General features: G+C 57.1%; 1 protein-coding gene across 1 annotated transcript in view; it reads right to left on the reverse strand.

Moving 5' to 3' along the window:
* The window catches only part of PPFIA3 (protein tyrosine phosphatase, receptor type, f polypeptide (PTPRF), interacting protein (liprin), alpha 3), a 19,636-nt gene that overhangs the window by 987 nt on the left and 5,691 nt on the right, over positions 1–12,958 (reverse strand). Inside the window, exons 8-23 of the mRNA XM_015565455.1 lie at positions 12,771–12,850; positions 11,500–11,644; positions 10,749–10,936; positions 8,663–8,885; positions 7,858–8,021; positions 7,602–7,729; positions 6,793–6,886; positions 6,527–6,608; positions 5,621–5,821; positions 3,352–3,414; positions 3,161–3,187; positions 1,962–2,137; positions 1,279–1,376; positions 964–1,139; positions 797–865; positions 382–583 (exon numbers count right to left, since the gene is read on the reverse strand). Of these exons, the coding sequence (XP_015420941.1) occupies positions 382–583; positions 797–865; positions 964–1,139; positions 1,279–1,376; positions 1,962–2,137; positions 3,161–3,187; positions 3,352–3,414; positions 5,621–5,821; positions 6,527–6,608; positions 6,793–6,886; positions 7,602–7,729; positions 7,858–8,021; positions 8,663–8,885; positions 10,749–10,936; positions 11,500–11,644; positions 12,771–12,850 (2,116 nt within the window). The remainder of the gene's footprint in view (positions 1–381; positions 584–796; positions 866–963; positions 1,140–1,278; positions 1,377–1,961; positions 2,138–3,160; positions 3,188–3,351; positions 3,415–5,620; positions 5,822–6,526; positions 6,609–6,792; positions 6,887–7,601; positions 7,730–7,857; positions 8,022–8,662; positions 8,886–10,748; positions 10,937–11,499; positions 11,645–12,770; positions 12,851–12,958) is intronic.

Below are 12,958 nucleotides of genomic sequence, written 5' to 3' on the forward strand. Positions count from 1 at the left end.
CGCGCACCCACACGCGAGCACCCGCACCCACACCCACACGCGCGCACCCACACCCACACGCGCGCACGCCCTGTCCTCCCCAGGGTTTCTCCGATCCTCAACCCCAAGCTTCCTTCCCGGGAATTCCCCTTCGGGAATGACAGCCAGCCCGAATCCTCGCCGGCTTCCCTCCCTTTCCCCGAGGTTCGTCCAAGGTGCCCCAGATGACACAGGGCGAGCGCATTTCCCACCCTGAAAAGAGGGTGCGAGAGCAATCCCTTCCGCGCCCGGAGGAGAGTTGGCACATTGGAGCGGCCCAGGTGCCATGAGCAGGGGAGAACGGGCCAGGCCATTTCAGAGCCTGCAGGAGGAGGCCTCTGGGATGGAGAGTGGGTCCTTTGCTCCCAACCCCGAAGAAGGGAAGCCGCCCACCTTCCGACTGCAGCTTGCGAAGAGGGAGCCCCGGCGAGCCCAGGGCCCCCGCTGCGGCCGAACGGAAGTTGGGAGGCAACATCTCAGCGGAGTCGGGGCTGACGCCTCGGAGGTCCTTCTCTCGGAACATCTTCCGCCAGGACGGGGAGCGGCTGAAGGACTTGGCGCTGTCCTAGGTACAGGAGCCGGGCATCCGGTGTGGGGCCCCGGCCCGGTTCCGCCCCCGCCCCTTCCTTGGACTCCCCCCCTTCCGTATTCCCCGCTTCTCCCCCCCCCGCCCCTATCCTGGCCCCGCCTCCAACCCCGTCTCTGGGCAGCCAAGCCCCACCCCTTCGGCTCCCACCCTGCAGGTGCAAGGAGCCAGCCTCCGGAGCTGGGCGCCCACCTCGTCCAGCCGCCTGTCTGTGCCCAAGGAGATGAGGTTACTGAATTCCTTTTCCAGGAGCTGCCGGGCCTGGGGAGGAGAGGCGGGAAAGGGGGTGCAGCTTGCAGACTGCGGTGGGGGGGTGGGGGGAGGCCCGGCGCGATCCGGCCCAGCGGCCGCTCACCCACCTGTGCGTTCTGCGTGGGGATCTGCAGGAGCAAGGCCAGGTCGGAGTAGTCAAAGGTCTCGTCCAGGGCCAGCAGCGCCCCGTGCACCCCGCTCTCCGTGAGGTTCGTGGCAAATTCCTTCAGTCCCAGTCCGGACACCCAACCCATGACCCGCTCATTGGACCACACCATCACATCTGGGGACCAAAGGAACCCTCAGCTGCAGGCCCGTCCCATTTAGCCCATCCCGTCACCCTCTTTCCTGGCCATGCCTCCTATACCGGCTCCACCCTGTGGCTTAAGCTCCCAGAGGGACTCTTACCCCCTTCTACTCACCTCGGATTTGGGTCTGACTCTCTTCTCGCCTCCGCTCCAGGTCTTTCCGGTCATAGTTGAGCCGTTTCAGGCACATGATCCCGTAGTGCAGACTCACCCTGAGCAGCAGGGGAAGCGGGGTCACAGGGGAGCCTTCACCCCCCAGTGACCGCTGCTCCCGCGGGGCCCTCCCCACAGCTTGGTCTTCTGGGAGAGGCCAGTGTTGTTCTATTGCAGCGGTTCTCAACCTGTGGGTCGCGACCCCTTCGGCGGCCGAACGACCCTTTCACAGGGGGCGCCTAAGACCATCCTGCATGTCAGATATTTACATGACGATTCATCACAGTAGCAACATGACAGTGATGAAGTAGCAACGGAAATAATGTTATGGTTGGGTCACCACATGAGGAACTGTATTTAAAGGGCCAGAAGGTTGAGAACCACTGTTCTGCTGGGTGGGTTCTGGTGATTGCCGACCTCAGAGCTGGGGTACTTTCAACAGGCAGTTCCTATTCGCAAACCTGGAAGGGGGTGGGGTCAGCTAGCCCAGCTGCCTCAGAATCTGGACTCTCCCTAGTGGGCCACCTTACTGATGGAAGAGGCACGGGGTCGATTTACAGAGAATCCCATCACCAGTCCCACTGGCCCAGACTCTGCAGGAGCGTGGCCGCCCCGCCCCTGGCCTGTCTGGGCGGCAGCCCCACCTGTGGAAGCTGTCCACCATCTTCAGCTGGCCGCGGAGCTCCTTTTTGTTGAGGTGGTCCAACATGCGGGCGTCCACCAGCGACTCCATGAAGTAGCTACGGTACTGGGGCAGCCCCAGGCTGGGCAGCCAGTCGTTGCCCACCCACTCGTGGTTCATGTCGCCATATGCCAGGATCTGGGGCCATGGGCAGGTAGGGGAGGGGTCAGGCCCTGGGACCCCTTCCCATGTATGTATGCAAGGGTACGGTCTACCCCCCCACCAACCCAAGGACCTGCTTTTCCAGCCCAGAGCCAGACAGTGGACCGATCCAACGGTGTCCCCTGCTCCCTCAGGAGGACAGGATCGAGCTGAGTCTACTCAAGTGTGGTCCTTGGACCCAAGGCATCACCATCGCCTGCGGATTTGCTGGGATTGCAGACTCTCAGCCCCAGGCCACTGACTGAATCGGAACCTTCGTTCTCACAAGATCCCCGGGTGATGAGAGCCGTACATCATAGGCTGAGAAGCGGTGATCTAACACGGTCCCAACTCAGAACAGATCAGCCCAACCTCACTACGCCCCCGAGTCAACATAATGGATTCTCCCAGCACAGCGCTCCCCACAGCAGAGAGCCATGGAGTCACCCAGCACCCTGGCACTGTCCCGAAAATACTAGTTCAATGCTGGGCCCGGCCCGGGACAATATTCTGGATCGGCCCAAAGTCCTTCCAGGACTTCAGCACAATCCATGCCTCCCCCTGGCTGGAAGCCAAGGGCCCGGGGCCCGCACAGTTCTTTCCAGCAGGTGAGTTCATGCCTCCCCCTTCTTGGAGCTCCTCCTCCCCAGCTTCTCCGCCAGACGTGCTGCTCCCTCCCCAAATGCGTTCCCCTTTGCCGGGTACACTTTCCCCGCAGGCAGCGGGGAAAACGGGTGCCCCGTCTCCCTCTAGTCATAGCAATGGAACAGCCCCCGGAGCTCCCACCACCCTCGATCATGGGATGGCCCGCGCACCAAGCTAACAGCTAACCATGGAACCACCCAGCTTCTGCCCAGACCCCCACAGTGAGACAGTCCAGAGCCGAGCTCCGCACAGCGCCCCCCCGCGGTGATGAGGGGATGCCCCAGCGAGGATAAGGGCGGGGCTCGGAGAAGAAGGGGCGTCCATGCAGCGTGCACAACCTGGTCATGCGCCCCCTTCCCGCCCCGCGCCCCCTACCTGCTCCCAGCTGATCTCCTTGGTCTCCTGACCCGTTAGTGGGAAGAGGGGAAAGAAGGGACGGGTTAAGGGGCAGGCGAAGGAGGGCGGGAGGAACGAACAGACGGACAGACGGCTACAGACTCGCCCCGCCCCGCCCTCCCGAGAGAGAGTTAGTGCCACCCCCAAAGCCGCCGGCAGGGGGCACTCACCGGCTTCGTCGTGGCCGTGAGGGACTCCATCTCCTCATGTGTCATCCACACGTTTCCTGTGGACTGAGGGGCCGCGGGGTGTTAGGGAAGGCGAGAGAGGACTTCCAGACAGGGAAGGGGGGAGGGGGGGACGCTCCTGGAGGCTCGGGTCACGCACATTTATACACAGTGTGCTTTCTGGCTGGGAAAGGCCAGTCCCTGCTTGGACAAGCCAGGGACAAAGGCATGACCGTTCATTGAGCACCTGCTGTGTGTCAGAACTTGGGCTTCCGAGTGGAACAAATTCAGGTTCCCATTGGGGGCCTGCTGGGCATTTTGCCGTGTGGCCCTGCGCCAGTGGCATCACCTCTGTCCACACAAATGTACGGAAAGGACGCAGGGTGAGGTGGCAGATGCAGCAATGGGGCCAATGTTCCCGGGAAGGAGGACCTGCGTGCACATTTATTGGGCCCCTGCTCCCAACAGCCCCCCAGGGGTTAGGAATTCAGACATGGATCAATCATGTGGGGCCCTGGCCGGTATGGCTCAGTAGGTTGGGCATCTTCCTTTTTGTTTTTTTAAATATATTTTATTGATTTTTCACAGAGAGGAAGGGAGAGAGATAGAGAGTTAGAACATCGATCAGCTGCCTCCTGCACACCTCCTACTGGGGATGTGCCCGCAACCAAGGTACATGCCCTTGACAGTAGTTGAACCTGGGACCCTTCAGTCCGCAGGCCGACGCTCTATCCACTGAGCCGACCCGGTTAGGGCGGTTGTGCGTCTTCTTATGCACCCAAAGGTTGCCAGTTGGATTCCTGGTCAGGACACATGCGGGGGTTGTGGCCTTGATCCCCAGCAGGGGGCGTGCAGGAGGCAACCAATCATGTCTCCGTCTCCCATGGACGTTTCCCTCCCCCTCTCATTCTCTCTCTCTCTCCCTCCCCCTTCTCTCTCTAAAAACCAAGAAAAGATTTTTTTTAAAGAAAAATGTATGTAGCCCTAGCCAGTTTGGCTCAGTGGATAGAGCATCGGCCTGTGGACTGAAGGGTCCCAGGTTTGATTCCAGCAAAGGGCATAGGGCATATGCCCAGGCTGCAGGCTCAGTCCCCAGTAGGGGATGTGCAGGAGGCAGCCAATCAATGATTCTCTCTCATCATTGATGTTTCTGTCTCTCTCTCCCTCTCCCTTCCTCTCTGAAATCAATAAAGATATATTTTTTTAAAATGTGTGTAATGGCCGAGGCCGGTTTGGCTCAGTGGATAGAGCGTCGGCCTGCGGACTGAGGGGTCCCGGGTTCGATTCCGGTCGGGGGCATGTGCCTGGGTTGCGGGCACATCCCCAGTGGGAGATGTGCGGGAGGCGGCTGATGGATGTTTCTCTCTCGTCGATGTTTCTGGCTCTCTATCTCTCTCCCTTCCTCTCTGTAAAAAAATCAATAAAATATATTTTTTAAAAAATGTGTGTAATGACTCCTGAGCGCCAGGCACAGCTGTAGAGTCCGGGATGTGTAAGGGGAAGTTTGAGTACAGACTGAATAGTGGATGAAACTAACAATAACGGTCGTGTTCTTAGGTGTGACAAGGGCACGGTGGCTATGTAGGGGAAAGTTCTTATTTTTAGGGGACGCCCGCTGAAGTAATTTGGGGGGCTAGCTGGTTATGATGTCCACACATTACATTCGAGTGCTTCCGATACACACATTCACGTGTGAACAGCAAGCGTGGCCAAGGGCTGAGTGCTGCATTAGGCACGGCACACATGACTTTCTGTGTGGAATGCAAGGATAAAGCATTAGAAGGCAGTACATGCTATGGGGGAAAATCAGGTCTTAATGTCCTGGGGTGATGGGCAGCAGGCGACTAGTTTAGCTGTTGAGTGAGAGAGGCCTCTTGGAGGTGGCGACATTGAGCTGAGACCTCAGGGATGACAAGGAGCCAGCCTTGGGGGAAACGGGGAGGGGGTGCTCCAAGCAAAAGGGGGTGCCAAGGACCTGAGCGAGGGAAGGGGGGGCCTTTCATCAGGGGTCTTGCCGGGAACCATGTGGGTTTGTCTTATTCTCCAGGATGGGTCCCTCTGGCTGCGGTTGAAGACAGACTGAAGTTTAGGGGTACAGGGGAGGCAGTGAGACCTGAGGGAAGATCCCCTTTCCCCCCATAATCCAGGTGGTATAAGGGGAGTATAAATGTGTAGGATGGAGCTGGAATAAGCAGGCCTGGATTGGCTAGTCTGAAGGCAAGGGGCGGGGCCTTGAGGCAGCAAGGGCTGGGATTGGCCAGTGGACACTCACTGTGCGGGAGGAGGCGGGCGCAGAGGGCGAGGTGAGGGAGACCATCTCCTGGATGGCGAGGCGCAGCTTGAGCCGGTGCAGCGGGTTGCTGATGCCGATCTCCCGCTGGATCTCCGTGTCGGACAGGTTGGCCATGATGGCCCCACTCTTGACATTGGCCCGGCAGGCGGCCACATACCACGCAGGCATGCCTACCCACAGCTGGGCCAGCGGAGGACGGGGAGAGAGAGGCAGAGGCAGAGGAGAGGCAGACGATATCACACAAGAGGAGAGACGGAGAGATGGGGGTGAGACAGAAAGAAGGAGAGAGTCGGGGACAGAGAGACGGGGAGAGGCAAGTGGGGGAAGAACAGAAAGACACAAGGTCCCAGTGGGAAGAAACAGACAGGGCAAGTCAACGGGACGTGTGTCAGCGGGAGCCACGGGGAGACCAGGAGAGCCAGAGAAAGGCAAGGCCGGCGTCAAAGGGGAAAGAGAGGGATGGAGAGAGACAGAGAGCAGGAGAGACACACAGAGGAGAGACAGACGTGGGGAGGGAAAGGAGCAAAAACATTGGGAGGGAGACACGGGGAGAGATAGGGGCCATGACAGAAACAGAGATGAGGAGAGAAGCAGAAACATAGACAGGGAATCCGAAAGAGAGCGAGAGAGAGAGAGAGAGAGAGAGAGAGAGAGAGAGAAGCAACAGGAGACCAGGACCAAAGTGAGCATCCCAGAGGGGCAGGGGTGGGGGGAAAAGGAGAACAAATGAGATCACAGGAAGCCTGACTCCTTCCAGGGCCTCATCCCCCCTCCCCCCCACATCTGGGCCAGGAGGGTGGTGCTAGGTGGACCCAACCAGCCCTAGTGGAGGGGCTGTCACAGGGGTTGAAGGTCAGGAATCAAGGCATTTCTGGGCCCCGGTACCTCCAGCCAGGAGACCACGGTGGGGCCATCCCAGGCAGCAAAGGGCAGGCCCTGCCGACAGGCCTCTTCCAGAAGCTCATGCCTGGGAAGAGGGGGCCAGGCAGGAGCTCTCAGGGGCAGAGACCCCAGCCCTCCTGGGTGGCCCCCTTCACCACAACCCCCTCTCAAAACACTGGTTAGGAACGTAGGAAACCTGGCAGGAGGTTCCAACAAAATGCATGCGGATCTTTGTAAGTCCCCCTGCCCCCCCCCACACACACACTCACTTCCTCTTGTTTCTCCGGTCCTTGTCTCCTGGGCCTGTCAGTTTGGCTAGCCCCAGAGGGTCAGAGGCCAACGTCTCATCTGAGGGCGTTCCAGCTGGAGGCAGGGAGGGGCCAAAATTTGGAGAGTCTCAGGGGGAAGCAGACTACTTCATGCTGGGGGTGGTGAGAAGGCAGCCAGGAGAGCAGAGGCCCCAAGGGAATAGAGTCAATGAGGCCACACAGAGGGAGTGATCAAGCCAGACAGGGACCAATGTCACCTCCCAGGCAATAAATTGGAGATAACCCCAAAATAGGGCATCCATTGGCCTGGCCCTGTCAGGTGGCCGTGGTGTGCTGGCAAGTGTGTAGCTGGCTCCATGAGGAGGAAGGAGCTATTCCTTGATTTGTCGCCTTTGCCCATTTCTATGGTGTGAAGAATCCCACCGTGCCACTTTCAAGCTGCCAATGTGATGTCAGGCAACTCACAAAATGCCTGAAAATTTAGCTACTGGCTCTCACAAGCCGATACGAAGGCTCCGGCACACTAGGTGCTCTGCCTTCAGGACGCGCCTCCCTAAATGGGAAACGACATAACGATATGATTTAGCCCTCCAGTCACTCAAGCAGGCCACAGAGGGCTCTTTCTCCCCCCTATCTACATTGTGAATGAATTACCAAATCAGTGAGGACATGAATGAATGTCAAGTGAATATGTAAAGAAGAAGGAAGAAACAAAGCAAGGATGGGAGGATGGAAGGAAGGAAGGAAGGAAGGGAGGGAGGGAGGGAGGAAGAGAGGGAGGGAGGAAGGGGTAGAATCGGGGTACTCACCCAGAGAGGAGCTGTCCCGTCCTGGTGGTCCCATTCGCCCCTTCTCCTTCTTGCCAAAAAGACGACCTATGGATGACTTGATGCTCTTCTTCTTGGGGGCTTTGTGCAGGGAATCTTGGGTGCCCTCACTGGAGGAGCAGGACAGGGTGAGGGCAGACCCCATCTGGGATGCGTCCTTTCATCCCAAGTCTTTGTCCCCTCCCATGTCATCCTCCCAAGCAAGCCCATCCCTGTCCCATCTCTTGTCCCTGCTGACCTTCCCCGTGAGGGCCCCCCATCTTCCAGGGATCCTGCCTGCAGTGCCAAGGCCTGGGTCATTCTCTCTAGGCGGGCAGAGCGGGGCGTGGGAGGCGGGGTGTCTCCTGGGATGGCTGGCCCCTCCCCTCGTGGAGCCCCAGCTTCATCCTTGGGGACATGATTCTGGGGATAGAGAAGTAGAGAGGCTGGATTAAGTTGGAGTCATATTGCGGGTTCCTCATTAACTAAAATATCTACTGGGGGATGTATGAGGCATCCCTGGTTTGGGGAACCATTTCTGAAGGTAGCCTAGGCCAAGGGGGATGAAACGTAAAGCCAAAGATTACAGTCCCACCGGAGCTAAAGCCCATATTGATAGTTTCATAGCTTATGGTGTCAGAAGTGGGATCTGTGTGGCCCCAAGGAAAGCCACTAGGTTACAGGTTCTGAAAGCAGAAAAGCTTGGGCTTCAGGCAATAAACTAAGATTAATATCCGTTATGCATCCCTCAAAGGTCAATTATGAGGATATCATGGCAGTTCTCAAACGTATGTTCAGTCACAGAAGCATTTTTAAAAAATCACTTGCAGAAACTTAATGTATAAAACTGGTCAAGGTGGACCAGGTGTAACTAAAATACAAGTTAGGATTCAGGAGCCCAGTGGCTCAGTCCTCCCTCTGCCCTTTGAGTTGGAATCTTTAGGGAAGATAAGGTTGCTTTTGAAAGCCACTGGTGTGAGAGATTATTGTTGCCATCTGTTGGGGAATCCTGTTTCTGACCTCCTACCCACCCCACCAAGCTAAGGAGACTTCAGAACACTTACAGCTTTGTCGGCGCCCTCACGGGCAGGACTAGGGGGTGCCAGACGGGGTGTTGAGTGACCGGAGCTGGGAGGGGAAGGGCTGGCAAGGGTGGAGGTGGTGAGGGAGGGGGGCAGTGAGCAGCTACTGCGGTAGCGGCCCAGTGAGTCCAGGGCAGAGCCGGACACCCGGCTCTCCAGTTCTTCTGCCCTTTGTTCTGTTGTCTCCTTCTCCTCTTGGATTAGCCTGAGGAGGGAAAGGGGGCGACTGGTGAGAGGACTGAGGCAGACGATGGCAGAGGGAGTCTGAGGATCCCAATGAGCCAGAAAGCTTAGGAAGGCAAAAATAATTCTGAAAAAAATAATAATAATTCTGAAGAAGGCATAATGAGGTTAGAGGGTCTTGGTGAATTCGTGATGTGAATCCACCAAGATTCAAGGGGGGTTAGGGGTCATGATGGGCTCAGGAGGTCAGGGAAGTAGAGGCAATGACCAGGGTCTGCATCAGGATGACCCTGATGATAACCAAATGGTTCTGGAAAATCATAAAGGGATTTTTTATGGGAAAGAGATCAAGGTTCAAGGAGGACAACAAGAGCAAATTCATAATGAGATCCAGATGAGATCTGGGACTCAGAGGTCAACCTAGGATCTAGGAAAGTCTTAGAATCATTTTGTATATGAGAGTCGATCACTCAAGTCAGAACAAGTTTGAATGGAAGATAGTAGTCATGTTGGTATATTTGCTGGGTCCATGGAGGGTGTATTATTAGAGAACTAGAGGCCCGGTACACGAATTCATGCACGGGTGGGGTCCCTCGGCCTGGCCAGCAATTGGGCTGATCAGGGCCATATGGTGGGAGGTTGGCCAGCTGGGGGAGGGACCACGGGAGGTTGGCTGTGGGAGCACACGGACCATCAGGGGGCAACTCCTGCATTGAGTGTCTGCCCATTGGTGGTCCGTGTGTGTCATAGTGACTGGTTGTTCTGCCGTCAGGCTGAAACTGGCTCTCCAACATCCCCCAAGAGGTCCGGATTATAAGAGGGTGCAGGCCAGGCTGAAGGACCCTAACAGACACAGAAGGTTGGCCAGTTGTGGAGGTACTGTGGAAGGGCTTCAGGATGTGGCTGTCCCGTCTCACTCAGTCCCGTGGCTGGACCCCAGCAGGAAGCTAACCTACTGATCAGAGTGTTTGCTCCCCGGTGGTTAGTGCACATCATAGAGACTGGTCGACTGTCTGCCACCTGGTGATCAGCGCACTTCATAGAGAGCGACTGAGTGGCCTTAGCATATCCCCGGCAGTCGGACATGCCTCTCACAGTCTGGGGCCCGCCTGCTCGCTGCTCAGCTTGCTGCTCCTTAGCGCTGCCACGGAGTGAGGAGAGGCTCCCGCCATTGCCACTGCGCTTGCCAGCCATGAGTCCGGCTTCTGGGACCACAGGAGGTTGTCTATGGGAGCACACTGACCACCAGGGGGCAACTCCTGCATTGAGTGTCTGCCCCCGGTGGTCAGTGTGCATCATAGCTATCAGCCAGTCATCTGGTCGTAATGGTCACTTAGGCTTTTATATATAGAGATTGCTAAATAAGGTAGTTGCTGGGGAATTGGGGTGTACTTTATATAATGGGTGAGTCTTCATAAATTGAGAATTCTTGTTATATATTATCTGTTGGGTAGAAACTCTTGGTATGGAGAATTGCAGTTCTTGATGTGTTAGAGTGAGGCTCTTGGTGTTTTGGGATGGGGTGCTTGTGTTGAGAATCGTGGGGGACCAGGATTCTCGGGGTACTGTTTGTGTGAAGCCATTAAATCCATGGGGTCCTGGAGGATTGTTGATGTACTGGACTGAGAATTTTGGTATTTGGAGGTTTAGTCTTTGCTGTGTTGGGAAATTGTGTGTACTTGGCTGAGGGATATATACGTAAATCTCATATACGAGACTCCTGGGGGATCCCTGGATACCGGAGGGAGTGTCGGGCTGGGAAGTGAGGGGACTGAGGATAGTGGGAGAGGAGATAGATTCTGGCCTTCACGGCAGACTCCACAGCGAGAGGGGCTGTGGGGTGAGCCCAGGCAGGGCCGTGCCGCAGGACGGGGCCCGCGCTCACTTGATCTCCTTGTTGATCGCTTCCAGCTGCTCCTGAAGCATGATGGCCAGTGTCTGCACATCGGCCTGCCCGCTGGGGGAGAGCAGCTCAGCCCCAAACATCCCCTCCGCCTCCTCCTCATCTGAGCCATCCAGTTCCCCAGGAAACGGGGGTGGCATGGACCCCGCAGGGGCGGACCGCTCCCACTCCTGTGTCTGTGTGGAGAGACAGAGGGGCCCCCGGCGGGCAGGGGAGGAGATTGGCCCTGGGTTGTTCTTCAACTCTCCTGACTTTGCCCGCCCTCCGGGCCCCCGCCCACGGCCGACACTGGCTGCCCCCACCCTGTGATGGAGCCCTCACACTTTTCCCAGCTCTGCTTTGTCTCTGGACAGATTCCTTTCCTTGACCACCCCAACCCTCTGAGGACTCTGCCCCCTCCCCTGATGTCACTGTTTTCTTTGGCCCAATTCACTTTCTTCACTTAACCCCACCCATTCTAGGACGCTACACCCTGCCCACCATCCCCCGGAATCTGTCCCCCTCACCACCCCATCATTCCTCTAAGGCTCTCACCAGGCAGGAGGATTTCCACGAAGAGACACCCAGGCACGTGGGGAAGAGGGAGTTGTGGGAGAAGGACAGAAGACAGCATGGGTCCGGGAGACCCCACTCCTCAACCCAGCTCCCTCCCCGAGCCCCAGCTGATAGACCCCCGTTCCCACTGTTGCCCTCCCAGGCCCTGCTCAACCCAGGCCCCGAAGTGGCTGCTGACCTTGGGGGGCTCATCCTTGACCCCTGACCAGCGGCTCCTCTTGCCCACTCGGCCACTGCCAGCCCCATAGGGGTCCAGGTGGGCACCGGAAGGTAACGTAGGGGCCTGGGAGTAACGGAGCTCCAGGGCACTGCCAGGGAGAGACCTGTGGGCATGGAGAAGACCGTCAGAGCCCTGGCTGGTGTGGCTCAGCTGGTCCAGTGTTGTCCCGTGCCCGGAGAGGTCATCGGTTCCATTCCGGTCGGGGCACATGCCCAGGTTTCAGGTTCCATCCCCGGTGGAGGGGGGTATGCAGGAGGCAGCCGATCGATGTTTCTCTCTCGAGCGCGCCCTCTTTCTTTAAAAAGCAATAAAAATATATATTTTAAAAAATATTAATAAAGAAGAAGGCAGAGACTAAGGGATCAAGGAAAGCTGAGCCCTGGTCAGTGTGGCTCCATTGGCCGAGTGCTGTCCTGTGTACTGCAAGGTCACAGGCCTGATTCCTGGTCAGGGCACATGCCTGGGTTGTGGGCTCGATCCCCCATTGGGGGCATGCAGGAGGCCGTCCAATGATGCTATCACATCACACTGATGTTTCTCTCTCCCGCTCCCTTCCCCTCTCTCTAAAAATCTATTTAAATTTTTTTTAAAAAAGAAAGACCCCTAACCGGTTTGGCTCAGTGGATAGAGCGTGGGCCTGTGGACTGAAGGGTCCCAGGTTCGATTCCGGTCAAGGGCACATGCCCGGGTTGCGGGCACATCCCCAGTAGCGGGTGTGCAGGAGGCAGCTGATCAATGTTACTCTCTCATTGATGTTTCTAACTCTCTATCCCTCTCCCTTCCTCTCTGTAAAAAATCAGTAAAATATATTTAAAAAGAGAAAAAAAGAAAGAAAGAAAGGAAGGAAGGAAGGAAGGAAGGAAGGAAGGAAGGAAGGAAGAAAGAAAGAAAGCTGAGGTAGGAAAGGGCCTTCGGTCAGGAGATTAAGAGAGGGATCTGAGGTCAAAGGTCAGGGGAAAGGATCTGGTAGTCAGTGGTCATGAAGTCAGGCTGAGGTAGGAAAGGGCCTTCAGTCAGGAAATTAAGAGAGGGATCTGAGGTCAAAGGTCAGGGAAAAGGATCTGGTAGTCAGTGGTCATGAAGTCAGGGGTCAAAACTAAAAGAGATCCGTGGAAGTCTCCGGAAGACAGGCAGCAGGTGCAGAGGGTGTGGGGGAGGCCGAGGGATCAGAAAGGATGAGCCTGGCCAAGGGGGTCCAGGGGTAGAGGGGGGCAGAGCGCTGGTGTCACCTGGAGTAGGAGGACGGAGGCCGCCCCCGCAGCTGGTCAATCTCCATCTGCATTCGCTCCATCTCCGCCAGGAGCTGCTCCTGTGGGGACGGGTCAGAGGGGCCAGGTCAGCGTGTGGCCAAGGCACAGCCCTCCCAGCTGGTTCCGACCCAGCAGCGCCTGCCATGGCCCGGGCCTCCCCACAGCAC

The sequence above is a fragment of the Myotis davidii genome, unplaced genomic scaffold, assembly GCF_000327345.1.
Source record: "Myotis davidii unplaced genomic scaffold, ASM32734v1 scaffold2100, whole genome shotgun sequence".
NCBI lineage: Eukaryota > Metazoa > Chordata > Mammalia > Chiroptera > Vespertilionidae > Myotis > Myotis davidii.